Raw genomic sequence first — 26,884 nt, 5'->3', positions numbered from 1 at the left:
TAGATCAGCAATAGCTTCAGCCCTTTGAAGGTAACTGCCGATCTGAGGAAAATTAAAAAATAAATTTCATGAAATGCCTACTAACGTACAATAATTATTTTATGGGAAAATCCTGGATGGACAAGCCACAATATTTGGGACAATCGACATGGGTGGCCAATTTACATTTATTAGGTTCTAAATGTCAACACAAGTTTAAAATTTTGTGTGTATGCTTCTTTTGCCTGGTACGATGGAAATGCTATCAGAAATGTGCGAGTATAATGTGTGTACGATGCCATAAAGGGCATTTTGAAGTGTGATCAGGTGATTAAGACACTTACGTTGATCTTTTTGTTCTTCTTTTCCAAAATCTTCTGTAGTAATTTCTTCTTCTTCTTGGACAGCTTTGGAGCCGCCTTGACATCTTGCGATTTGTTGGCTTCCTTCTTGCCAGCTTTCTTGGAAGGCAGGACCAAGGCATTGCTACTGTCGTACTTGTCTTCTCTCACATCTAGTTGCACTTCGACCTGCAGGCAAGACAACACGCCATGTATCAGTTCCACCAACAGTGCTTTGTTGCAAAAACGAAACTTAGTTTAGTTTCGCGTTCCTGCGACGCTGCGCGTTACACTTGCCACATTGCACGTAGCGCTGCGCAAAATACAGAAACGACATCGCGTGTTCTGAGATTCTCGCGGAAAACAGTGACAGCTGGTGAACTTAAAGCACACACTCAACACAACATGAACACTGCACTGCGTCACAACATACCGAACAACACGCTCATCATACCACATTAATTCAAATAAAAACATTGTTTTGCCACATGCAACACTTTCGGATATCACTGGTAGCCGTCTACTGGAAATATAGCTCATTGCGGACGCTGTATTTGTGACTACACTAGCAGAACATCACGAGCACCACAGATATCCGAGCTCCCGATTACTGCTTTAGGGACGTTGTAACGTAAGTCAGTTGCGAGGAACTGACCTCCGGCGGTTTGTCGTTGTCTGTGGACGCTGTACGTTGCGAGCCTCTCGCTTTGGCATCGTATTTGCGGCGCGATCGCCCCATTTCGCTGGAGATCGCACTGCGCTACACAACGCTCAACTCAAAGCACGTGGATCAAGTTGATGTGTTGAAGGGCACATTGTTGCTACCGTGACACTCGGAACCCGCCAGAAAAGTTTTAACAAATCGCTTAAATTAAAAAACTCTCGCATATTACTGTTTATTTGCTGCAATTGCTCTTCACCCATTTACAGGCTCTGTCATGTTTTTAAGGTGCTTCATAACTTCGTAATTTGTTTTAAAATAAATAGGAAAAGCGCGATAGTGTAACAATTGTTAGTGCTCCAACGCATGCTTCAACTGCGGAATAAGTTTTACTAACTACCGCTACTTGGCGCTGCACATTTAATGGCCGAGTTTTATTATTTTGAAGTTTATTTAAAACTTAGAGTAACATATATCTGTTTTCATGCTTTTTATGTTAACTAAATTAGGTAAAATTGACATGCAACATGCTTTGTTGTAGTTTTATAATTCATTATGAACAGGTGCTGCCAAGCTGCGGCAGAAAACATAATTTGAATATTTTATAACTGTAGTTGGAGCACTACATATTGTTAAACTGTGCTGAAATTCCGCGCGCTTTCCGAAAAACATCGAGAAATCTTTTTGGCGCTCTCCTTCGCTTCCCACATGTAACGGTGAACAAACATGAGTTTCGCGCAAGTTCACAGCGATGTAATGACGCTCATGTTCGAAAACCTTGCCAAGGAGTTCCGTGACAAGAAGACGGGTACGCATAATTTTCAGAATGCTTCCCCGTTTAGAAATTTCTTGAACTGCATGTACTGATTAACAAGCCTCGATGTTTCTCTCTACGTTTTTTAGTTTCCACGAAAACGCTGAATGAGTGAGTGCGACCGCATTCGTGCGTTACCTTCTCATAAGCGAGTTCTTACGTGACACGATGCACGAGGTGAGCTTTTTTTACGCGCGGTTTACTGTGACGCAACGCATGTCCACGTAGGCTGGACCACTTCTTCAGAGCCCCCCTTCAGCCGGCTATGAGACTCGTTGATAGGCGCCGTGTCAAGCGACTGACCTGTCCGCGAGGCCGTGTGGTCTATCGAGTCTCTGGCGAAACGAGGGCATTCTACACTTGCCTGCCGAGCAGCAATTTCTGCGCCTGCTATTCGTATCTGCACCAAGGTAATGCTGTACGCGTTGGTGAAATTATAGCTGATGTAGTATGTGTTCTGTTCCTGACTATATCGTCTACACACTGGTAAACTTATTCTCAGTCGTTCAGTTTTGAACACGCCAATGAAAAATACCACACTAGCTGCAAATTATGTGGTGCTGGCTCGTTTAATATTTAATATCGTGTGTAAGCTTGGGTAGGTTTCACCTATATAATTGTGTTAATTGCTTACAGAAGATTAGATTCAGTGGTTATGATTGTGTATACTAATGGCAGTAAAAGAAATAGCACTGGCTGTCATACTTTTAAGCTGAATTGCAGCACGGCTTTTGCAGTCATATACAATGTGTTATAATCAATTAACCTAATATATGTGAACATTGCTGGTTCCATATACACGTGTACACTTAAGGTTCCTAATGGCAAAGTTGATCGGGTACTGTTTCTGGTTACGTACGTTAAACATAGGGCTTGCATGCTTCTAAACCACAAAGTCTTTAATGAAAGGTGTGCTGCTATAGTCTAAGCATTACGAGTGTATAGGCATACAGATACTATCACTCTACATTTCTTTAGTTTTGCTTTCTGCAGCTTTGAATGTACTACAACTAGCTGATTTCAAACATCACATCAGTTAATGCCAGTAACAGGCCTGTTGTTTTTTGTCTTTTTTTATTCCTCTACAGTGCTACGAAAACAAGAGATACCAATGGTAAGGAATGATTTGGAGTGTACTTACTTTCCCCAGTGCTGGCAGAGCTTTTCGTGGTAACACTTTCATTACTGGCCTAATTCTTGCTTGACATTTGTGTGCATGTGCCATTTAGACTGAAGTTATGCTTATTTCAGAAACTGTCTATTAATAATAATAAAAAAGCTTTAACTTTGCTTTTGTATTCAACTGAGAATTAGAAGCTATGCAGAAGCTTCTTGCGAGTGCTAAAGATGAACTAAAAAACTTTCAAACTATTTTATGTAGTGTTTGGCTGCATGACACTATGACATCGTAGCGATATTTCCCTTTCGATGATTGTCACAAGATGTACAAGATTTTGGGCAAATGTGCCTAGTTTAGATTGTAAATCAGGGTTCCTGTATTATCTGCACCTGGGGCTCATTTTGGTAGAACTTCCGGGCAAGCAGAATTGTTGGTGTGTAGATACAAAAACTACTGCAATTGCCCGAGTATCCCATGCTGAGAATAGTGTATCAAAGTGCACAGCTAAAAAGAAAGTGAACACAGAAAAAAAAGAACAGTTCACACTCATTTTAGTTTTTGCGAACGCTTCCCCCATCTCATTACAAATATTCCTAGGGTTGGCTTCCTTTCTTGGTATATTTTGAGGGTGTTTATGTGATCTTGGAAAGTAATGTCCTTTATGATGTACTGATGTACCCAAACTTTTGAAGTAATAGGTATGTAATATTCTTTTCTTTCAGTGTAAGCACGTCCTTGCGTCAAGACTGGCAGAAGCACTTGGAGCTTGCGAAGACATCGGTTGCACGGATGACACAATGATGTTCATGTTGCAAGGCCTCAGTTGATTAACATATGGCTGTGCTTTTGCTGCTCTTATCAGCTGAGCAGGTCTAATTAACAGACTCTGCTCAAATGCATTGCCAGTACAGAAGTATGCACACTCCAGACATATGTGCAGCTTAGACATTTACTGTTTGATGAATTTGTCAACACCTGCAGAATCTCGTAGGTGTCATTATCATCACCCAGAATGACGAACTTAGTGTGCAAAGAGTTTAACGATTTAAGACACAAACATTGACCGATGAGAAGTGTATATATTTCATTCTGTAAAAAAAAACGCTCCAAAGCCAACTTTTTGTTCAATGCAGTCGACGGTTGACGATATAAAAAATATGTTTGATCACAAGTCGAGCAACAAATGTTTGATTGCATAGTTGAGTATATAAATCCAGCAAGCGGGAAAATCCTGAGAGCGCTTGGCGTGATATTGAAGAGGAACTTGTGCAGCAGGCCGTCACCTCCAGTTGACGCCCAGTTGTAGCAGATCTTGGGCATGGCTCAGTGAAGCAGATCTGAAAAACAAGCAGAACATGCGCCAGTGAAAGATAATGTGAACTTGTTGACCATGATGAACCTGTCAGGTTAACGATATCCCAGCAAAACGTGTACTGTGATATCCCAGTGAAACTTATGTATTAAAATACTCAGCACAACACTGAGGATTGTGCAAATATTCTGTATACTGTAGACTTCCTATTCTTACTCTAATATTAATTTCTCTCATGTCACTCATGCTTCGTAGCAAGTCCTCCTGGGAAAAAAGAAGTATTCAGGCTAAGTAGTTATTGATGACCTTGATCATGAGAAGGACATTTGGTCATAAAATGTATCCTATCAATTTTGTTCAAAAGGCAGCATATAATGAGCATACAACAAATCTAACAGTACTAGCTTACAGGACTGCAGAAAAAACATATATTGGGAGTACAACGAACTTGAGAGACAGCTAAGGCTGCGCATCCGGCAAAAAGTGTACAGTAACAATTATGTCTGCAAAAGAAAGTTAAATGCAGTTGACTATAGTAAATGAAGCGAAGATATTCAAAGGATATTGAAGGAATGAGATGGGTTCAGCTGACACTAAGACAACGGAAGACCCTTGTAGAGGTCCTGCACTAGACAGAAGCAGTCGATCGTGATCTTCGGACAGCAGAACCTTATGATACAAAATGGGTCAAACAATTTGTGTTGCATGCTCTAATCTTGAGTAACATACTACTCGCCTCCCATCCAAAAATAACAAACATACTTTGTGATGCTTTTTATAGTCCAACTCTATTCCTTTTTTATCACCCACTGATCCCGGTGATAATGTAAATGGAGCGCCGCTCAGACCATTGATAAAGTACAAAATGGCATGACATCGTAAAATGATTTATGTTATTCCTGCCCACGATTCCGCATGAATGACTCGCGAACAGGTCAGTCTTAAAAATGCGTTGGAGTATTGCTGTGCAGTACACTAACACAAATGTACTACTAATAAATGTGTGTTCTTGTTAACAACAGAATGTCTCTAGGATTACAGTGCCTGTTGGTTGAACACAGCACGGACATGTATGCCACGTAGGTTTCATTAAATCACACTGCCTTACCCGAGTGCTTCGCAGCTTTAGACACGCGGGGAAGCCTCAGTAGTCGCCCCCTGCTGTCGGGTCCACAATCACTTGCTTCTCAAACGCAGGCTGAGCAACCCAATAGAGAGCATCAGCATATATTTCCGTGCGCTGCGTCATCTGCAAAACACGTGACGAACATTTTGAACCGACGTGTCATCAAATGACTGCCACAGCAAGTCCGGAATCGCAGCAGCACGCTACTCACCCTGAAGCCCCAGGTGTCGCGGACTTGTCGGCACAAGTTTAAGTCCACCTCGGTGATCAATAGGCCATCGTTGATTCTCGAGAGGCCCTGGACCGAGGTAAAAATGATATAGCTCACAATTTGGTCCTCGACAGAGATGTTTAAAGGGGCCCTGCAATGCTTTTTGAGCATGGTCAGAAAACGCTGCCGATCGGTAGTTGAGACTCCCGAGAACACGCGAGCCAGACATTATAGCGCAGCACACGGCCTGGAATATACAATTAATTCTCAAAGATAGCTAGAAGTCGCTCCCTCTTCTCTCTTCAAATGATGCCACATGCACAAATTACTGCGCCATATACCCAAAGTGCACGGCCGTTGACTTATTTGAGTATCGTGAGCTGCATAGTTACTGTGGCTGCCGTATACCCACGTGCATGCTTGCAATCACTCTGAAAGTAAGCTGCACATTCAAAGAAAAAAAAGAAAAGAAAAAGTGCTCGAGGTTATGGCATGCGCTGACGAAGGGACACATCTCCTTGCCCCCTTGTCATCTCCCTCCCTGCATAGCTTTCAGCGCGCTCACTGGTACGGAAGGAGAAAGAAAGTGCTTCAAGTGTGCGACAGATCCCTGTAACTCTGCTCGCACTAGACGAATTCCAACAATTTTTGCAGCATGTGATTCATGCAGCATCATGTGCTAAAAGTGAGACTATTCGATTATAACTCAGAAAAGTGTCGCAGGGCCCCTTTAAGAGAAGTACACGCTTCCAGTTCGTGAAGCTCTTTTTCTCGACTGAGAATGATGCCTATTAGCATTTATTTCTTCACTTAGATACAGGGTTTTAAGTTCATAACTGCGCAGTAGGCTATCAGGAATGCCTTATTCGAAGGCTTCTGATTATTTTGTATGAGCCAGGTTTTTTTTAGGTGCACCTAAAGCACAGTACACAAGTGTTCTTGCACCTCGCTCCTATCAAAATGCGACTGCTGCGACCAAGGTTCGAACACGCCGTCTTGTGCTCGGCAGCCTGTTGTGAGCCTTAAGGGTCATTCCAACCGCCAATTGACAGAGGTCACGCAATCGATAACGACTGGTGACTATGAAGTGACTCCCTGCGGCTGATTTTCTTGCCAGCTAGGATGACCTGCCCGTAGCCAAACTGAAATGCCTCACAATTGGCATTATTCACGTCTGCTCACGCTGCCATCACCTTGTAAGACAAGCAGAGGTTCTGTTCCAGCTCATCTGATTGGTGCATAACCTTTGCGACTGCAGTAATATAACAAGAAGCGACTTATCCATGACAGTTCATGGTGATCATTTGCTACTAGCCAAAACAGGTCGCTTTGCGATCAAGGACCATATTCCGAGATGATCACTTTTGGCGACCGTGTCACTCTACAAGACATACCATCTTGCGTGTCCACTGACTGAAGCGACTATACTTGCTCACCTTTCGTCAGCCTGCCAACCAGCACACACTAAAAGCGATTTCAAAAAGTGATCGTCTCTGAATATATGGCCCCAACTCGGCCACACAACCACTGCTAGCTACTGATGACCAAGGGCAATAAGGTTTTGGCATGTTAGAAAGCTTGTATTAGCAGAACTAATTGTATACAGTGAGAACAAGTGAACTTACAGGTGTGCGGCTTCCATCAGGAGCAGTCACGTAACTGGAACCTGCACCATTGCATGAAGAAACAGTGCTTCATGTGACGAGAGAAGCGTTTCGCGTATCGTTCATAAGCAGCTCACATTTCCAGCGTCTTTTTATGTAATTGAGCCTTAGCAACATGTAGGATGAAAATGTGTTAGAAACTATGTTACAGCAAGACTCCTACTAGAAAATGGTTCACCTGAATCAAGCAAATATGCAACTGTGAAACTATAAGCATGCTTATTGCATGCTTGTACTTGCATATAAATGCTTTCTTTGGCTTTTATATTTCATAGCTTGCGATTCACTGCAATGACACTTCACAATTACAGGAACAAATTTTTTGTGCCTATCAACATCAAAGTAGCGGTAGTAAGAGATCAGGAAAAGATGAACATGAAATTATGTACTAAATAGTAATAGAACAAAGTGGTGTACACACCGTAGAAATGTCCAAAATCCCGGTGAGCTAGAGAGAGAGGAAAGAAACGTTAACGACTGTGGAAATCTGTAGATAATGAGGAAGTGTCGAGGTGTGTACATTTATGGTGTGTGTGGGCTAACCTTACCCAAGCAAACCTCACCTTGCTTCTTGTCACCAGAAGTGAATTCTCGAGGAAATACTTCCTGCGAGAAAAAGAAGAAAAAATTAAAAAAAAAGGTATGATTGACTTGTCTCGTACTTCAGGCATTTTTCTACTGGGCATCTTTCAACGAATGAAAGCACTTCATTTTAGGACAAGCTGATTATAAGTGACTTGTACATGCCGAAAATATAAACTGCCTGTGAAACAGCTGCGGTTTCAGTTGAGCACGTTTTTTTCTTTCTTTCATAACTGTAAACGAACTGATCAATCGACTTACCGTTCCCACCCTGTTGATGGCACACGTAAAGTAGCTGTTGGCAATGGCGGCATTCCTGGCCTCGACGTGCCACAGCGGCTCGCTCAGTCCAGACACTGTCGCGGATGGGTTAAACACAACCTCCGCTCCGTTAGCACCATACATGAGCCAGTTGAGGGGGTGATGTCTTCCGTAGCAGATGTTGATGGCAATCTTGCCTACAAACACATTACGCACTGAACCATGTTGCCTGCCAGACTGCTACGGTTTTTAACGGCACAGTGAAAGCACAGCATGTATAACATAAGTTCATTGAATGTTTTCATAGCACTGTTCCAAGCAAGGAAAGGCATTTGAACTTCAGGTTGAGATAAGGAGTAGGTTGGATGAGATGGTACCAGTTTATTTAGAAAAAAAACCAAAAAAACCACGCATCTCTACGAAGTGAATCATGACAAGTGGGCAAAGCTCTGGGTATCGTATGGGTAAGTAATCGTGCGTTGCCTCATATAATGTAAACTGAGTGACATAAAGAGTCGACAACAAAGCTAGGTCCCAAGGTCCATAATGTCTACGTTGAAGTCGCCGACTAGTGTAAAGTTTTTGGGCTTGTAAGTATTTTATATTCTGTCACAATTATGATTGATGTTCATCTATTGTAAACCTTTTTTCTTATTCACATGCACACATATATGTTTCGACTATAGCAACGGTTTTCGATATACTATGACAGCGGACAGTCAGAGTGTACAGCAAAGCTAGGTTCTAAGGTCCATAATGTGTACGTTGAAGTCGCCGACTAGTATAAAGGGTTTATGCTTGTAGGTGTTTTATATCCTCACAATTATGATTGATATTAGTCTATTGTTAAATCTCATGTTAAGATTTTACACGGTGCTGTGCCGTGCGCATGGACGCCATACAGACAAGCCTCGGCTTAAGGCGCTTCGCCCATAAAAGGTGTGTGAAACGAAAGACAAGGCGATGAAGAAAGATAAAACACAACAAGCATACAGTCTTCCATCCTGTTTTTGGTCCTATGTATCCTCCAGAACAACTGTATGGTATCACCGAGCAATAAGCAATAATGCAATAATGCAGTCCCAATATTTCTTTGCCATGTCACTTCAGTTTCCCTCAAAGCACCAAACATCACGCTGTCAACACTGGCACAAAACACACACTAGATGCTTGAGAAAACTCACTAAGTGACCTGTACTTTTTAAATAGCATTCATCAAAAACTGGAATGCAGGTACTAGTATTTATGAAATCACAAACAGGGTAGAGGTGAAAGAAGTGAAACTTTTGTTGTTGCTCCAGTAATGTATATTTGGCTATATCCGGTATCATTAATGAGAGTCAAGCAAACAAGTCTTACCAAACTGTGTCTGGAATACCGGATGTCCTAGTTTTGACTCCATGTAATAAGTGGACTGGAACAAAAAGCTCTTGGTTAGGGTTTATTTGCACATCAGTTGTAGCTGTACTTGGCAAGCGAATTCAGCATGCGGTTTGAAAAACAAAAGCCTTCACTCGTCTGTTGTTGTGGCATAGTATACTTGCGAAACCTCACCTCATTAAAGTCGCCCACTCGTGGGATGTGGTTCTTGCGGGACTTCCCCAGAATGGCTCCGCTGTTCGAGACCACTACAGCGGCGTTCCAGAGAACGTCGGAGTCGTCGCGCTCAAGGATTGGGCAGATCACCACCATGTTGTGCTTTTTAGCCATCTGAAAATGATGAGTTAATGTCATGACGAGAAGTCATTGAACAAAGAACGTCGCTGGGGCCAACACTTCAGCAATGGGACTCATCTTTGCCAGGTTTACTGTATCATCGTGACATGGTTAAACAAATTCTGAGAAATAATATGGTTGAGAATGACATTAAAATGACATTCACTCTTTCGTAAAAGCACGAAAAGATAAACCAATATCGACCAAACATTTCTGACATTATTTTAGTGTCGGTTTTAAACCCTAAAACACAATGGCAAGTGTCAGGGTTCCCGATCTTTTACTACGATTGTACTAGTCTCTATGGGTGTGTAGTGACGTCGCAGGAGAATAGCACGCTGTCTCTGTAATCTGCTATCGCACACAAGTGGGACCAGAGTAATCATGTGGACCACCTTATTTTTGCCATTGGGATATGTTGTCGCAATATTGCTACATTGATGAATTTTGTTATGCCTGGATAATGCCACTGATGCCTGGTCTAGAATATTGAGATGTTTATTGTTTGTTTTTCCCCCAAGTTAAAATGTCTTATAAACATTTCGCTACCTTTGCACTTACTCTGTGCCAGCTGAGAACCCTGTGGTAGAGAGTTTGTAAGGTTTAAAAATATCTTGGCACTCCTTTAAAGGGTACTTTTTGAACATGGCCAGAAAATGCTGCCGATCGGTAGTCAAGGCTCCTGCGAACATGTGAGTCAAACATCATAGCACAGGCCGCGGCATGGAATCTACAATTAAGGTTCAAAGTTAGTTAGAAATCGCTCGCTCTTTCCTCGACAAATGATGTCATAAATGCAATTTCGCTTACAGCCATTGGCTGATTTGAGTATCGCGAGCTAGCTACACAGTTACCGCAGCTGTCGTGGGGTGCTGCGACATGCCTGTGCTGCAATCTATAGTGATAGAATTACACACGATATAGAATTACATCAGCATGCTTGTTATCACACTGAAAGTGAGCAGCGCGTTCAAAGAAAAAAGAAAAAGTGCTCAAGGTCATGATGTGCACTGCCGTACGGGCATAGCTTCTTGCCCTTTTGTCATCCCCCCCCCCCCCCCCGTGTAGCTTTCAGCGCACTCGCTGGGTTGAAAGGAGAGAGAAAGCGCTTGAAACATGTGACACAGATCCCTGTAACTCTGCTCGCACTTGACGGATTCTGAAAATTTTCACAACAGTCGATTTGTGAGGCGATAAACCCCTACAGTGAGATCATTCGATGATTACTTGGAAAAGTGCTGCAGAGCCCCTTTAAACTAATGATTTTAACTGTTGCACATAAAGCACAGGAAAGTTCTCTATGCTAATGATTTTAAAGATACTAATAGAGATAAATATCTATAGATCTGTTTCGTAAAGGGAGTAAAAGATCACCTGCTGACAGAGTTGAACAGATGGGCCGTGCTCAGCAGATTCTGCAAACTCGCACCAAGGCGTTTTCTCTCTGGTGCAAAATGCAAACGGCATGTCTGAAAGTAAAGAGTGTGAAATTGAAAATTAACTCGTACAATCAGCACGTGATCAACACGGATAGCAGATACAGGCATGATGGCTTGATTAGATTTTTTGTTTACTGTAGCAGTATCGGACACCGAATTGACTTGACTTCTGGCTCTTTCTGGGTTCAACAAAGCAACACACAGCACTTTTGTAATTTTGCTTGTAAGCAGTTAAGCATAACCAGCGTTTTTCGTATCTGTGACTGATTTTCTCCCTTGCCTGCACTGTGATATGTGCTCTTTTGAAGATTCATTTTTAACAATGTTTTTTTAAATGCTTTATGAAGTCCGCTAAAGAGTGCAGTCTTGTTCGTTGACGGCGTCCTCAACAGACAGCTACAAATGGCTATAACACAGATAAGGATAACCAATTACAAGCAATTCTTGTGTATGCATGACACAGAGCTATACACTTTATATCTCACAAGTGGCCCCTTTGAAAATCCTTGAAGCCCTTTCTTTTATTCTTAAAGTTTCCAGTTGTGAAGTTCAACCGTTCAATGATTGAGCCACTGAGATGAGATAACAGCCGATAGAGACTATGCAGTGCCGATGTTTTCAGAGCTCTTAAAAGTTTTCCTGGGCAGCTGACTTGGTGAACTCTGGAAAAAGCAACCACCGGTCTTGCGTAACTCTGCATGAAAGGGATAATTGACAACCACCCGATTGTAGCCGACGCCACAAGTAAATCTTCTAATTGAAGAAAAATCCGTCCTTTTCCGGGGATCGAACTCAGGACCAACGCCTTTGCGGGGCAGTCGCTCTACCAATTGAGCTAACCAGGACGCAAGCAGTTGGCAGCGCGAGGGAGAATCTGTCAACAAATCAAAGTACATGGACACCATATTGCAAATGAGTTCAGCAGAATCCTGCAAGGTGGCGGAAGGTTATGAAAGGGATGATTGACAACAACCCGATTGTAGCCAAAGCCACAAGGAAATCCATATGAATTTCTCAGAAAGAGAAGCTTTTAAAAAATTGTCACTTACACCTTTTGTAACCCTTCCGCCACCTTGCAGGATTCTGCAGAGCTCATTTGCCGTAACTCTGCATGCATTTACATTTAGCAGTCTTCGCATATTACTCACGCCATGTCTCCTGGAAGCAGATGACGTTCACCCCGCACAGCGCAGCTGCCTCGACAATGGTCTCGATGCGGCGGTGCAGCGCCTCCCGCTGGGCGGCCACCGGTTCAGTCGTGGGCAGCACGATGCGGTTCTGCACCAGGCCCAGGCGCACGACTCGCGGCGGCCGCGTCTCCTCCTTCTCGGCCGTCATTTTGTATCCCTTGAGCTCGAACTTGTGCTCTTCAGCCAGTGCAACAGCCTCGCGATCAAGGTCGAGAGCTCTGAGACAAAGGAATGTTACACACCGACTAAAACAGGAGCACCAACGTCTTCCGCTATACTACTTTTATACACTACAGTCGAACCTGCATATATCGAACCCACATGCAGTTGTTGAGCTCCTTTAAAGAGACACTGATGTAAGAGACAATTGTGTATAATAGACACCATTGCGCCAACATCAAAAGCGGACTTGATCAGCAAATGAAAATGTGATAGCCTGCTTACAAGAGGTCCCTCATATAAGGGAGAAGAACTGCTCCGTGGTGTGTGTCTACTGTATAACGAATTATTCTGTATAACAAACAGCTGTAATATCCCCTTTAATATATTTTCGATATATAAAATATCTTATATATTAAAGGGCCCACATATTAAACTTTTTTGCAATTTCTTTCAGACTTGATATACCTGAGTTCGGCTGTCGACACTCGCATAGACAGGGTGGGGTTTTCGGGGATTGGGGGGTTCAAGCCCGCTCCCCACCTCGAAATTTTTCAGCTTTGCGTGTGTATATACATGTATATATAGGCACACATACAAATGCATGCACGAACATACATAAAGTATAGTTGAACACCCCCCCCCCCTGAAAAAAATTTCTGGCTACACTAGTGGCCGACGGCTTGAGTATGCGTCAGCGTTGTGGGACCCCAACCATGTTACATTAACCCAAACATCGAGGCAATACAAATGCCCCGCTTCACTTTATCTAATTACCACAGAACACCCAGTGTAATCTCCATGAAAGCACTGCTACAACTTCCTTTACTTGCTGCTCACAGGAAATATTCCCGTCTACGTTTTCACCATAAGATTTACCATCATAAGCTATATCTGTCTTAATTGTTGATACATGCCGCACCTCTCATATGAGCCCGTCTCAACCATCGTCAGAAAGTTCATGTTCCCAAAAGTAACACCCATTCATTTTCAATTCTGCCTAAGACTGCTAGAGATTGAAACCACCTTCCTAAGTCTATAACGACAATACATGACCCCATATATTTTACAACTTCCTTAACTAATTAATTAGCTCGACTTTAGCCATTGTTTAATTTTATCTCTTTCTTGTATCTGTGTGTTGCCTTATATATTTACATATATATTATTCTACTTAAGTATTGCTGCTATATTGTGAACCCATATTAGGTTCTCACTTTTTTTTTTCCCCATTTACTATATTCATGTACGATAGCCCCTTCCCTCTGTAATGTGCTCTGTACCCTGAGGCTAAAATAAAATAACAAAAAAAACGCTGGTGGGTTAGCTGGCTGGGATTCACGATAACACAGGGCGCTGTGTGCACATCACAATTTTCTTTTCTGTGCCCCATTCACGCAGCCTTGCTGCAATGTGTTATATTTTGAGTGCACGAAAATTGCTGGTGGTGACGCAGGGATGGCACGAGCGTCAACAAGAAATTATATTTGGGAGCACATATGGTCCCGCTCATGACAGAAGTAGTAAAGGACCCTTCATCAGTTGGTACTGAGTGATGACAGGGCAAGATTGAGGGTATGCACTTTATCTTATTCTCTAGTTACAGTACTACCTGAAACATTAGAAATTTTTGAGAGAACTGACCAAGCCATTCATTCTCCTTTTCTTCTGTAGCGCAGGCCACCATTATGCGTGTTATGTGCTTACGGCGATCGTAGATGCGTGTGTGGATGGTTGATTATAAACTCGATATGTGCCTGGCAATCTCTGGCCATAGCCGGCTATTGTGCCAAAGAAAACGGCATTAATAATAAAATAATTTACACTAGAGCATCATAGTCCATTTGGTCAACAAATACAAAAAAAAAGTGATACTAAGTGGGTGACTGCATTTCTCACTCTGTTCCGTTTTTATTTAACAAACACAATACAAGAAGCACAGTATGAAATAGATGTGGCTGAAGGAACAAATTGAGAATTGCGTCATACAGCACGTAGGCTTTATGCGTCATGTTGGTTTCCTGCTTTTTACTCCACAGCGATTTCAATTTCCTTTCACTTAACCTTGTGCCCCTAAAAGGTATATGTTGCATTAATTTTCTCTCCGACAGAGCAAGGACTTCTAGGAGTGTCAGATTTTTTTTTTTACACTTTTAATTAACAATGCTGTTCACTTAATTTTGCCCTAAAATATTACTCTCTTTGTTGACTGACACTAATTATACATTACAGTGGCAGTTTAATTTTTGTCGACCCTCTTTTTGCCATGTGTATCCTTTATGGTGCATGAATGATCGGCTGCAGAGAGCACAAGCACAACGAATCTGGCAATCTTCCCAAGAATTACGCAGTGATCAAGACACCATGCAGGGATATGGCTGCATGCCAAGACAGGTGGGAACTTGCCTTCATTAAAAAAAAATATATATATATATATATAAATATAAATATAAAATAGAATCGAAGAAGCATACATTGGGCAACACAGATACAGCATTAATAATTCCAGCAGATATGTGCACTTGAGGCACTGATTCAGACGGCAGGTTCTTTGAGTGTTTATTTCTTTTTCTTTTTTCCGCCTCGCCACAACCCTCGTAACTTTGCCTATAGGCTGTGCACGTAGCGCCCTTAATTCTGATGCTAAAGTTCACAATTTTTCTAAAATTGATGCTACCGGTAGATATATACAGCCTTCTAAAACCTTTCAAAAAAAAAGAGAAAGGCTTTTTCATCACCTAGTACTCTCACTTCATACATTGGCTGTAAACACCTAACAAAAATATCACAGGGAGAAGGGATGTCTACGCCGTCAAATAATTAATGCTACAATTACTACTCAACGCTGGTATTATAAAAAGTCAGTCGGTAGAAATAAATGCGGAGCCACTAGATGACAGTGCTCTCATTTAAAGCATTTAGGCACTACCATCCGCACGCAAGCGCGTCGCTTTGAGCGTCCGGGGAAAGAAACTGTCCCAGGATGTCACATAACAATAATAATACGTTGTAACTCTCAACCACGACGTGGCTTCGATATGTGGGTCAAGACGCGCGACTGCCACCTCACACGTCATGCCGGCCCGAACTGAGCGATCAAACGCCGTCGTCATGGAGTACTCACGCGCATTCTTTCCCGTACAGAACTCCGCGGACTTTCTGAAGCTCTTCCGGCGGCAGATGCTCCGTGAGGATCTTCTCGACGCTCTCAAACTCCTGGCTGGCCATTTCCCTCGCCGTTCTTCGTAAGATGTCGCGCAGCAAACTTCGATGTGAGAGTACGGAAGCTACCGGCGCACGTAGTGGTATGTCCTACGTCTCGACTTCGGGGCCGCTGACAGTGGACTGTGGCCGCGCGCGTCGTGCGACCCAATTGCCAGAAGGCTGAGCCGCTGGCGAAACCTGTTTGACCTCGGGAAGGGGAAGTTCAAGCTCACTTGCGCAACCTTTAGATAGACCTAAGCGCCTGTCGGGGTCTTGCTCCCAGCGGCGTTGTCCAGTTGATAAAACGGGTCGGATGCCGCGACGTTGGGAAAGAAGCGAGAGTGAGCGTCTGCTGCTGCAAGCTTGCGTCTGCTTTTCGCTAGATGACACCGCGTTCTTCGCGGTGCGACTATTTTCTACCGCTATGCCTGAGCGTCGTCTGCTACACGCTTCTATAAGGCGGCTAGCCCTGTACACTGGCGCGAATGTGCTTGGAAATAATGTTTGGTCAAACGTAAATCATAATTGGTTTTGTGGGACGTGCCCTCGGAAGTAACAGAATGCAAAGAACTTTGTACGCGCTGGCAGCAACGTCAAAATGAAGCGTGCTCCGGGTAAAAGTGAAGTCCGAACAAGCAGATACCACCAAAATGTTTACCGCTGACGTCCTAATAGCTGCTTTTAAAATATAAGAAATCAGATATTGCTCCAAGAGTAATATTACATCCTAAAGCTCTTAAAGTTTGCAACAAACTACTACATAAACCCATGACATAAACGAACGCTGCCAGCGCTCCCAAAAACAAGAACAAAAAGAGCGCCTTGTTTGTAGCCTCGCAGCAGGTAATAAATGTTAAAATTAATGATTTGTTTTATAAAATTAAATGCATTTGATAAAATCAAATAACATTTCTGTTTTTATTAACATAAATGGTGAATATTGTAATATTTTTTGTTGTTTGCTGCGGTACCAATGTTTACAGCGGGAAACGTACCGGTAACGTTGAAGAGCCGTGCGAATTTCTGGTGTTTCTCGCAATCCACTTGAATCCGCTCGATTTCGGTTAAACTTCCTTCGGATAAATTGATCCAGCATGTCGATCGGCGTGCCCATCAAAGTTCTGCACGAAGCCGAAGGGCACATCGTCACCTGCGAGACGAACACCGGCGAAGTTTACCGGGGCAAACTGGTGGAGGCCGAGGACAACATGAATTGTCAGATGTGCAACATCACGGTCACCTACCGAGACGGACGAGTGGCCCAACTCGAGAACGTCTACATCAGGGGAAGCAAGATACGTTTCATGATACTACCGGACATGCTCAAAAACGCTCCCATGTTCAAAAAAGCCGGTGCCAAAAGTGCGACGGCGTCCGCCGGCAGAGGCAAGTCGGCGATTCTACGAGCGCAAGGTTAGTCCGAATTTATCTTCTATTCAGTGCCGTTTGTTTCTTGTGATAGCGATTGAACTATGCGTCTGTCGTAACCCTAACTTTATGTTTGTGAATCGGCGTTCGTGAGATATGTGGTACACCAACGCTCTTGTTTCGTTTTCCCTTGTGTGGAGCTCATAGGTGTAGCTGATATCAGACGTAGCTCATGCGCCTTTAACTTCCCATGTTGAACGCAAAGTGTGCGCATCTACACTGTGTGGATTGTAAATGACAGCATTTGCGAATAAGCAAATTGTTTCAGGCTACTCGATTTATGAACTGCTGTCGTGGCTACACGTAAACCTTGATGCTTGGCTGCTGAGTGAACGCTGTCAAGATTTATGTCCTGCGAAGTGTAATTTCATTAACATTCTGTCTATTTTATCTAGGCATTAGCATCGCACATTCAACGCATGATTCCATTTCATTGTATACGAGCGTTATTAATTATTATGGAACTATTGTCTTTTTTTGTTGTTCAACCTTTATTGTACTGCATTAGTTCTTGGTTGCACCATTGCATGTATTAAGCTATTCTTGTATTTTATTATTATTTTTTGTGTACTGCCCCTCCTGCTTGGGCCAAGTTGGCCTGCAGTGTATTGCAATAAATAAATAAATAAGCATCGCCTCTCATGTGGAAACTCGAACGGTTCCTACGTTGCCCCCTGCTGAAGCTCGATTGTTCTATGTCCACTGTGAAGACGCATTCATCTCGTACGACACATACTGTTCTCAGAAGCTCCAAATTTTGCTCTAAGTGACGGGCTTGATAATGTCTCAAGACTGAATCTATGAATGTCTCAAGACTGAATCTATGAAACGAAAGAGAGAAAAAAAAAAGGTCCCAGTAAGTAGGGCAGTGTGTGTATGCTGTGCCTTTTCTGGCTCTTTCATAAAACTGTCGATTCAGATTTCAAATCCAAGCAGTTGTTGCCGAAGCTGCAACTAATGTGACAGTGGTTGACTCCAATGTCGAAGCTCACATGGAAAGTGTTGTGTGAAGAAAGGTTGTAGCGTGGTATTTCGAACTTGATACAATGCGACAATCAACTGAAAGAAGCAACCGTGGGACCTTCCGATTGATTGCCGTGCTGCGGTATGTTCAAAATGTAATACCGCTATGCCCAATCTTCAACCAGTGCCATGTGACTGCGATATCAAGATTGTGTTTGTGTGGACTGGCTGATGCTGTGGTTCCTTATGTGGTTTCTTCGTAAGTTATCTACATTGTCCTGAACATGTGTTCGGGAACAATCCTGTCTTGCAGTCCAAACAAAGGCCACTTGAGATTCACAATTTTTTGCAGAGATACGGTTGCGGTTAGGTGGGCATCATAGCTGTTTTTACAATCAATCTGTACACCCTAATCATCATATGGAAAAACCTGCAAATAGACTACTCTGTTATGCTTTCTGTGTGGGTGGGATTCTATGGGGATATCACCTTCGCAGGACTGCCATGCAGTTAAAATAATTCACTTTAGTATTGAAAACCCAGATGCAGGTTTCATGTTTATGTGCTCTTAAGGTACTGTTTTACATTCTGTATGTGCTCGCTTGTAGTTTGAAGGTCTTGGTTCTTTCTGCATTGGCCTGTTGCCAACCATCTTCTGCAATTCGCTTTTTTTTACAAGGCATAAATGTGGACAAGTTGAGAGAACACTCTAACAGCCTTTTTTTTTGTTGTTAACTGTGACATATTGGCTCACTATTTATTACAAGAGATGCTTCAATAATGTAGTCAAAACAGAAATAACTGTACTCAAGGAAAAGAACATTTGCTCACTGTAGCGATCATCTACTTGCCATCCCGAAAATTTGAGAAAATGAAACCGATGGCATTGAATGACGGTAGTGAATATAGTAGTAAAGTCTTCAGCATCACTTCACAGCTTCCATCATAGTTGCTCGTGACTGAACGCTTTGCGGTGGCACTCACAACCTGAGACTTCTAACTTGCTGAGGTTTAGTGTTATCGACCCAGTGTACGTGGCGTGCTCATGGCTGCCTACAAGATGAAGATTCTAACGTTGCGCAAGCAGGGATGATTGTCTACCATCATCATCAACATTACGGAAAAAATAACACTGCCTGACATCCTCTGCATGCAACAAGTCATTTTGAAAGTGGCGAAATGCCCACGGCAACCTGTCGTCATGACCCTAAGTCCTAAGTTACGGTGTCTTTTGGTGAACTGAGGTGACCTAGATTTCGGCGCTTTGGTGCCCCCATTTACATAACATGCGAAATTAATGGAAACGCTGGTATTGCTTTAGATCACATAAATGTGTTGCAAATTCTTTTTTCAGAACAAAACTAGCTTGATATGGAAAGGTTGAGATGAGCTGTTGCTCCTGAGCAATGTTGGGCAAGTGCCTACTTCACATTGAAAGGTCGACAGCAGTTGCAGCTTGGAAGGAGACGCAGCTGCATTTGGTGCAGCAGATGAATGTGTACCCAGGTGCACAATATATGCATCTCTTCTGGGTGTATTCAAGCCAGTGGTTGGCACTCATACCTTTCATTGACAATTAAAGGGGCCATGACACCCAATTTTCGATCATAAGTTGTGTTATGTGAGGTAATCATTGCGCCTTCAAAAGATGCTGGCGAAATTTCAGCGCATTTGGACGAGCAGTTTAGCTCATTTGGTTGAACAAACACGCAAACGGCCTGAGAGTCAGGCAACACTGGTGCACTCGCGAGCCGTGACGTAACAGGCTGCTTGCTGTGTGAGCGTCTGCATTCTGGCGAACGATTTTCTTCCATTATCAGCTGCGCATGCAGTCGAGCTATTTCATATTTGTTCAGTTTGGTATTGATATTGGACAATTTGCAACGGCTGAAGCTTTGATAGAAGATGGCGGCTCCACTCCATGCAGCACATGTCACGCACGCCATGGCAAAATGGCCATGGCCAGCGGTGGGAAGAGTTTATTGCCGGCGACTTCTAGGGCTTATTTTGCACTGAAATATTCTTTTGCAGTCCATTTTTCATATATATATATATATATATATATATATAGGCACAATAGACCCTTTACTTCTTGAAGAAAATTGCAACAGCGCGGGAATAAACACAAATGCAAGAAAAGAGAGCTGTCCGTGTCAGCTCTCTTTTCATGCATTCATGTTTATTTCCGCACTGTTGAAATTTTCTTCAAGATGAACTACCAACTTGCCCAAACACTCATGTTAACCTTTACTTCTATTTTTCAATTCCTGGGTGTCCGTGTCATGGCCCCTTTAATTTCGGGGCTGCACAACGACCGATGTAATAGACAACACTGAGCAAGGGCAGGCCTCTTCGTTTGGTTTGTTGAAGCTGCTGTAACCCATACATTGCAGTAAATGGCACTAGCTTTGTCATTCCATTGATAGCTCTTGAGAAGAAAACTATTGTTTCAGCTGTCTCTTCTGGCAATGCTTGGTCTTGAAGGATTAAGAGCAATGTTAATGGATCTTAACTGCTGGGAGCATGCTGTTAATACTGTTGTCATGTGGCAATTATGTCATTTACAATTAATAACATTGGTTTGTAATGTCATTTGTTTGCGGTCGCATGAGAAAAATAATGACATTCAGCAAAACGACACAGCAGTGAATGAGCTTATGGAACTCATTCACAACACAATTGGGACTGAATGTATAGTCTGAAAGCCAGGGACGTTTTAAAAGGTAGCTAATGACTCATGTTTTTCTAATAGATTAGCCCTACGACCTATGAAGAACTGTCTGTGTCGAATTTACACATTTCAAGGCACTCCATATACTATTACAGCAAAAATGTTATAATACGTAGATTCGTGTGTTTTATGGTAATTAATCCTTATTAAATTGTCATTAAATTTAAATATCTATTTATTCTGAAGTCATTCATGTTACGTTTTTGCATAAGTAAAATCAGATGCCATGCTGGAACTATAGGGCAGTTGCTTTTTTGGATATATATATATATATATATATATATATATATATATATATGTGTGTGTGTGTGTGTGTGTGTGTGTGTGTGTGTGTGTGTGTGTGTGTGTGTGTGTATATTTAGCAAACAAAAATTATACTTTGATGTGGCTCGCGAAAAGCAGCACGTTGAATGACTTGTTGAGGATGGTAGTGCCTTCTGCAAAGTGATCATATGCAGCAGTACTCTGCAAGATGAAGTTAAATTAAGACACTTTTATTATGCAGGAGGCTCAGTTCATCCAAACCTGAATGTAGCTTGCTCTTTCTTAGCCACCAGTCGACGCAACTAGCAAAAACAACTTGCGTACGCAAATGTGACAATGCGCCTCAAAGGCTCAATCGGGGAAAAAAAAATTGTGTTTTTACACACATTATGCCATTTTTCATTTGTCTTGGCTTGACCTGGTTTATGTTGTGCAGCTGTGACGAATTGTGCGAAACATACAGGCAGATTTTTTGGTGACTTCTTATTGACAAAAATAGCCATTTCAAGGATTCACACTTGTATAACGCAAGTTTCGTTAGGTCGTGGCCCAGGAGGCTGTGATCGCAGTCGCCACTTTCTAATGACAGTTATCGTCGTGTGACAGCATACAGGGAAAATGGCATTAAGATCGCTTAGTGTTATTCAATGGAAATGACGTTGCATTTTCGATTTGACCAGGGATGGGCACATAAGTTGGGTATGACAGCTTGGTTCTCCAAATCATTGCTTTAATTGCAAAGTAAGTGAAAATGTTACAAGATGCAAGAGAATTAGTGCTACCACTGTGATAATATAGCTTGAGTGGCATGTGATGCCTTTTTCATTATTTGTGAATGGTCATTGAAATAATAACAGAATAATGGTTACATTGCATTTCAACTTGGAAGAAAGTGCAGTGTAGCTTGTGTTACGGGATTTTCAAACAGCAGAGCTCTCTGAACCTTTTGCATTGCTGCTGTCCGTCGGAAGTGTGACGCCCTCTGCACGTGCTCATTTGTGAACGGAGTAGTTCATGGCAGAGCATGACCTCTGTAATGGCAGCATAGCACAGGGATCCTGTGATGCATGAGAAAATAAACTGTCCTATCTTCAAGGTTCGAGTGAAGTTTGGGACACGTTGAAGGGACACTAACGGCAAATATTAAGTCGCTGTTGATTGTTGAAATAACGGTCCAGAAACCTCATAGTGCTACTTTTGTGTGAAGGAAGTGCTTATTTTGAAATAAAATCACGTTTTAGTGGTCCGCATCGCGTTAGCGCACTTCAAATCACCCGCCTGAAAGCGGTGTTTCTCACATCACTGCTGCCGTGCCCAACGTTGCCCGCCTTTACTGCGCGGCAGCGTGCACTAGCGGCGTGCGCCATTCGGACATCCGGCAACATCACATGCGTGAGGCATTTTGTCGAACTTTCTGTCAGAGCGACTTTCACGAGCGCGCAAAACACACGCGGCAGTATGCGGTACCGAAACTACCACTGAGACGCGACCGCGTGTGCGAAGCACGTTGCCGGGCGAAGCGCAGTTCGGCGAAAACGGAACCTTTGAACCACGCGCGCAGTTCCCCATGGCAACGCCAAAGAGGTTCTTTTTTTCCATGAATCAAACAGAAATGAACAAGCAGCATTTTATTACGTCTCTTGATGCAAGGAAGGTTCTTTTTTTATTGCAGCTAGTTTGATTACGAGTGATAATTTGTAGTCGAACTCTCTCACGTCATTGGGATCATTTCCAAAATGTACCGCTCGTGGCGCTCATTGTGTGATGCATTTAGCTCAATTTCTCAGTAAGTAGGGCACTGCTGTTGATAATATTGCCGTATTAGACGTCATACATTGAGCTTTCACTCTGACATAGATTGTTATTTGCCTTTAGTGTCCCTTTAAGGACTAGCCTCAACTTCCCCATTGTAATCTAAGTGGTCAATTTGCTGCACCTTTTGTTGCACTACATGCTATGATGATAACATAACTTGCTAATTATGTAAATTTGGCATTTTAGTGTGTAAATTACTCACTCTCACTAAAGTCAAGACAGCCTAAGATTGTATGCTTTAGGTTGAATGATTTTCCTTCAAAACAATAACTAAGAAAGATTTGACCAGTCTAGGCAGCTGTAAACGACAAAGCATCTTTGCATTTCTCTCCTCGGCAGTTTGCAAAGGTGTTCCTGCCAAATCATGAATGTGGTTTCTTTAGTTGGAACATGCGAATGATATTTTCTGATGACTGATTCCTCGGAATTTCTTGTTTGTTTGTTCACCCAGCTGCCAGAGGACGAGGTCGAGCCAGAGCCTTGTTCCAGAGACGGAAATGAAGCGGCTGCCCTCCCGTTCTTCACATCTTGTGCACACCACCACCTCCACGGCGTCGCCACGAAAGTCAGCATTTGTCGGGTCTACACATGCCAGGTGCATGGATCATATTTTGTGTTGTGTGCAGCTGCCACAGCGTTCATCTCTCATCGGAAAGTGCCGTAACCTCTGGAAGGAATAAAATGTTGTCGGTGAAGTTTACGTCTTCTGGCACGGCACGCTGTGGTGACTCCTCTTCGTCCTTTCCACGCTTCATTTTTTGTGGGTTTTCGTTGCTTTGAGTTGTAAAGAATAAAGAGGAATAAATCGATTTTTTTTATTATTTGCAGAAAAAGTCCTTGTCAGTGATAAGGGAGCGTGCAACAGTGCAAAGCTTGTTCCTAACTGCACTCTGGCACCAACTAATTATGCTCTTCTGTATCAGTAACCTCAAGCTCAATTCAGATCTCTGGCCACATGCATAAGCACATGGCCAGCTGCAAACTTAAGTCGGGCCTGTCAAAAAGAGCAAGTGTTATGGCATAGGCATGTTGATTGCATTGTAGTGCTTGCACCTATCTAGCAATACATCTCTTAGTAGAATGCTCAAGCATTAGTTATCTGTCTTGGGCAGCACCTGTCCTGGTTATCGCAAAGCGTTGAAAAATAAAAAATTACAAGTCATAATTTTTTCAAAGCTAGGCTGTGACATAAAAAAAACATAGCTTTCTTTTTGTTTTCATATTCTGTAAATAGCACTCGCTACACTAATTGCCCTTAGAAGTACTTGTTGCTGGGCTAGTTGGTTCATCATAATGAGGGAAATCCTAGACGCCTAAAGTCAGGCCCGTAACGAGGAATTTTTTTGTGTGTGTGGAGGGGGCGGGGCACTTGCCGGAAACCTGGACCGTTTGAGAAAAACACTTATATTTTCCGCGCAACGTGAAGGAGGTTAACCGATGTTTTAGCGCCCAGTTTGCTATGACATTGGCCTAAGATCTTTTAGATTTGTCTTTGAAGGGGGATGTTTGCAGCTGAAATGACAGAAGCTACGCAAGCCGTCACGCAAGTGACGTTGCATCGGCCGACGCGCGTCGTGTTGCAGAACCTGTGTCTGGGGTTGGTATTGCGCAATCGTTGTTTACATACCGAAAACAACCGCGTGACTCGTAGAGCAAGTGCGTGTGTGAGGCGCAGTCGCTCATTTTTACGTTGCCGATAACTGGTAGCGCAAATATACGCTTCGGATGGACGATTGAATCATCTTATCGCAAGTTATTTGAGTAGTTTGATACTGAGACTTACTCCGCCGACAAGCGCGCGAGCTGTGAGTGAAGTTGAAGTAGAAATTTTGTGTAGCGCAGTGTGTCTTCATTCGAATTTGCTTGCGTGTCGTGCGAAGCTAGTTGTTTCTTCCTCGTTAACGCTGCTTCGCAGCAGCAAGTTTTGTCGCGCTGGAGAAATTTGCGCGCGGCGTGAAGAAATCGATTCTGACAGCAAGGTAAATACCGGACCACGCGGTTGTGGCGTTTGATGCGCCTTTATTTATCCCGTCGCTCGCCAGTTTTGTTGTGCAACGTTCGCGGCAGGCCTTCCGCGAAAGACCGCGAGCCGTGTCTGAGCCCTTGCGACGAATGTATGACACATAAACATTGGCCACGCTGGGGTGATTAAACTCCCGGCAGTTCAAGAGCATGGGCGCTTGGCCAGCACGAGGAAGTGTTGTGCGACGTTGTGGAAAACCAGCTTTTTGCGCTGCTTAAGTTAGTTAAGCTAAATCGACAGTCTTCGCATGCCCTCCTCGTTTACTGTCGCTCTGTAATGCGTCAATGTGCTTTTCGTGCGTGCCCAAACCACGAGAACTCTGTTTTCCACAAGATAAAGTAGTCCGGCGGCGGTAGCACCCGCGGCGTGTATTCGGGAACTGGCGCTGCTTGCCCCCTTAGCTGTGTTAGGCTTAGGAAGGGGCCCGCAATTGGCCCTTAAGCGATCCCCCCGTATCCGCGCGGGTATTCTACTACTAGAAGGGAAAACAAGTGTAACATAGCAACTACTGTAAATAACCATTCCCTCTCAGATGCCTTGTTTTTATACTTGTGTCTGTGATATTTCCGGACTTCGGCGTTTTGGCCTGTGCGAGAATCGGCCGTTTAGGCCTAGTGGTTCAGGTGATCCACTCAACCCACTTCGTACGCTACGAAGCTGCAATAGTTGTACAATAGTATAAATAGGAAAACAAACCGGACACCTAGGAGGTGAGCGCCAACTTAGGACTGGACTCTTTAAACGGTTTTTTTGTGTGTGTGAGTGCGCGGAAACAAGAGTGGACAAGTGCTTCAAATAACGTCCCATCGTCCAGCGAACAATCATGAGCGGAGACACGAAGCGGAAAAGCAAGAGCAACACGAGGTTTGTATACCGCCTCTCTTTTAGGATTTCTGCGTACAGCGCTCGGGTTGTCGTGCAGTGCTATCCCGTGGGCAGCAAAACCCCAGCATCTCTGCCGTTTTTTATTTGCCGCGACCCGAAACATGCTTCTCGTAGTAACATGTAGGCCTAGGGTAACCCGTGATCGCGTATGAATCGATGCAGTGTAGCAGCATCTTCGACCCGCGTCTTGGGGTGGCCCCCCGATGCTGAGGAATGCGCTAGTGCAGTTTGTTACAGAGATTGCAATTACGTTATTGCGAGTATAAACGCTCGACTTCTTTATCTCTGTCGCGTGGATGCTCGTGGTACGAAACGCCCCGGTGTTTGTGTGCGTGTGTGGGAAGAAAAGTTCGCGTCGGACTCCGGTCTGAAAGCTACATTAGCATGCGTCCTCGCTTCGCTGCCGCGCTATTTCATGAATTCTTCGTTTCAGCGCGAGCACTCGCGTTGCGATGATTTGCGAACATTCTGCAAGTCTGGGGCCGAAAAAGCGAAATGTTAATATATCTGAACTGCTGCCCATTAGGTGGAATACTTGGCGCTTTGCACCGCGAAGTTGCGTCATTTCGTCGCGATTACGTTTAAACTCGTTTGTTTCACTTTCGTAGCAGGCATTTTAAGAAGCGGTTCTTGCCCTGGAAAGGCCCCTCGTTTGCCGTTTTACGTGTAGTGTGTGCAACGTGTAACACAGCTTCCTAGTGACCTCGTTGATGTCCCAAACATTCCGCTTCCAAGGGCGCTCTGTCTCGAAAGGGAATGAAAAGGCGCCTGCGTTTGTTGCCTCTGCACTTGTTCTGGAATGCGACGAAAGTTGAAAGTAGCCACGTATCCATCTCGTGCTCAAAGTGGAACACTTTCCTCCACCCCCCCCCCTTTTTTTTGACAAATTGAAATAGTTTCCACCTCAATACAACGACCTTAATGGTTTTCGGTTATGACGCACCTTTGCACAGGTGTAGGCGTAACCTATGTTACTTAAACATTTCGTTCTAGGCA

General features: G+C 43.4%; 5 protein-coding genes across 17 annotated transcripts in view; 3 read left to right on the top strand and 2 right to left on the bottom strand.

Annotated features, from left to right (window-relative positions):
• LOC119391347 (probable ATP-dependent RNA helicase DHX37) overlaps positions 1-1,129 on the bottom strand; it is a 49,022-nt gene extending 47,893 nt beyond the window's left edge. Inside the window, exons 1-2 of the mRNA XM_049415254.1 lie at positions 976-1,129; positions 324-509 (exon numbers count right to left, since the gene is read on the bottom strand). Coding sequence (XP_049271211.1) covers positions 324-509; positions 976-1,059 — 270 coding nt within the window. The 5' untranslated portion in view covers positions 1,060-1,129. The remainder of the gene's footprint in view (positions 1-323; positions 510-975) is intronic.
• LOC119390315 (beta-ureidopropionase) overlaps positions 1-16,356 on the bottom strand; it is a 28,141-nt gene extending 11,785 nt beyond the window's left edge. The window contains exons 1-12 of one of the 3 annotated variants that reach the window (XM_037657906.2): positions 15,700-16,356; positions 12,375-12,634; positions 11,162-11,256; positions 9,626-9,781; positions 9,431-9,485; positions 8,072-8,268; positions 7,777-7,834; positions 7,650-7,676; positions 7,190-7,230; positions 5,565-5,651; positions 5,336-5,476; positions 4,067-4,252 (exon numbers count right to left, since the gene is read on the bottom strand). In XM_037657906.2, coding sequence (XP_037513834.1) covers positions 5,372-5,476; positions 5,565-5,651; positions 7,190-7,230; positions 7,650-7,676; positions 7,777-7,834; positions 8,072-8,268; positions 9,431-9,485; positions 9,626-9,781; positions 11,162-11,256; positions 12,375-12,634; positions 15,700-15,803 — 1,185 coding nt within the window. In that variant the 5' untranslated portion in view covers positions 15,804-16,356 and the 3' untranslated portion in view covers positions 4,067-4,252; positions 5,336-5,371. Of the gene's footprint in view, positions 1-4,066; positions 4,253-5,335; positions 5,477-5,564; positions 5,652-7,189; positions 7,231-7,649; positions 7,677-7,776; positions 7,835-8,071; positions 8,269-9,430; positions 9,486-9,625; positions 9,782-11,161; positions 11,257-12,374; positions 12,635-15,699 lie in introns of those variants that run through there. The other 2 variants (XM_037657907.2, XM_049414743.1) reach the window with 2 other exon arrangements.
• Positions 1,654-3,947, top strand: LOC119390318 (zinc finger SWIM domain-containing protein 7-like). Its single transcript, XM_037657913.2, has 5 exons — positions 1,654-1,789; positions 1,885-1,906; positions 2,024-2,205; positions 2,884-2,909; positions 3,638-3,947. The coding sequence occupies exons 1-5, from the start codon at positions 1,708-1,710 to the stop codon at positions 3,740-3,742; spliced, it is 417 nt and encodes a 138-aa protein (XP_037513841.1). The 5' UTR covers positions 1,654-1,707; the 3' UTR covers positions 3,743-3,947.
• Positions 16,357-16,811: 455 nt separating the features above from the next.
• LOC119390314 (small nuclear ribonucleoprotein Sm D3-like) lies at positions 16,812-23,675 on the top strand. The gene is made up of 2 exons (XM_037657905.2): positions 16,812-17,192; positions 23,432-23,675. Exons 1-2 carry the CDS (start codon positions 16,874-16,876, stop codon positions 23,479-23,481), a joined length of 369 nt encoding a protein of 122 aa, XP_037513833.1. The 5' UTR covers positions 16,812-16,873; the 3' UTR covers positions 23,482-23,675.
• A 1,384-nt stretch (positions 23,676-25,059) lies between these two features.
• Positions 25,060-26,884, top strand: part of LOC119391346 (ataxin-2-like protein) — a 72,137-nt gene continuing 70,312 nt past the window's right edge. For 4 of the 11 annotated variants that reach the window (XR_007415808.1, XR_007415807.1, XR_007415806.1 and 1 more), the window contains exon 1: positions 25,061-25,867. Coding sequence is in view for 1 of the 11 variants with exons in the window: in XM_049414737.1 (XP_049270694.1) it covers positions 25,827-25,867 (41 nt within the window). In the remaining 10 variants the exon portion in view is untranslated. Of the gene's footprint in view, positions 25,868-26,884 lie in introns of all 11 variants that reach the window. The other 7 variants (XR_007415804.1, XR_007415799.1, XR_007415805.1 and 4 more) reach the window with 6 other exon arrangements.

This window comes from Rhipicephalus sanguineus, chromosome 4 (assembly GCF_013339695.2).
Source record: "Rhipicephalus sanguineus isolate Rsan-2018 chromosome 4, BIME_Rsan_1.4, whole genome shotgun sequence".
NCBI lineage: Eukaryota > Metazoa > Arthropoda > Arachnida > Ixodida > Ixodidae > Rhipicephalus > Rhipicephalus sanguineus.
The sequence above is the reverse complement of the archived record's forward strand: the minus strand, read 5'-3'. Positions and strand labels throughout refer to the sequence as shown.

What these genes read in the sequence shown, in the direction of transcription:
- LOC119390314 (XM_037657905.2), top strand. Translation starts at nt 16,874, where the DNA reads ATGTCGATCGGCGTGCCCATCAAAGTTCTGCACGAAGCCGAAGGGCAC. An exon ending in GGCGATTCTACGAGCGCAAG is followed by an intron (nt 17,193 to 23,431) that starts GTTAGTCCGAAT and finishes TTGTTCACCCAG; the next exon opens with CTGCCAGAGGACGAGGTCGA.
- LOC119390318 (XM_037657913.2), top strand. Translation starts at nt 1,708, where the DNA reads ATGAGTTTCGCGCAAGTTCACAGCGATGTAATGACGCTCATGTTCGAA. An exon ending in GTTCCGTGACAAGAAGACGG is followed by an intron (nt 1,790 to 1,884) that starts GTACGCATAATT and finishes TACGTTTTTTAG; the next exon opens with TTTCCACGAAAACGCTGAAT. An exon ending in GAAAACAAGAGATACCAATG is followed by an intron (nt 2,910 to 3,637) that starts GTAAGGAATGAT and finishes CTTTTCTTTCAG; the next exon opens with TGTAAGCACGTCCTTGCGTC.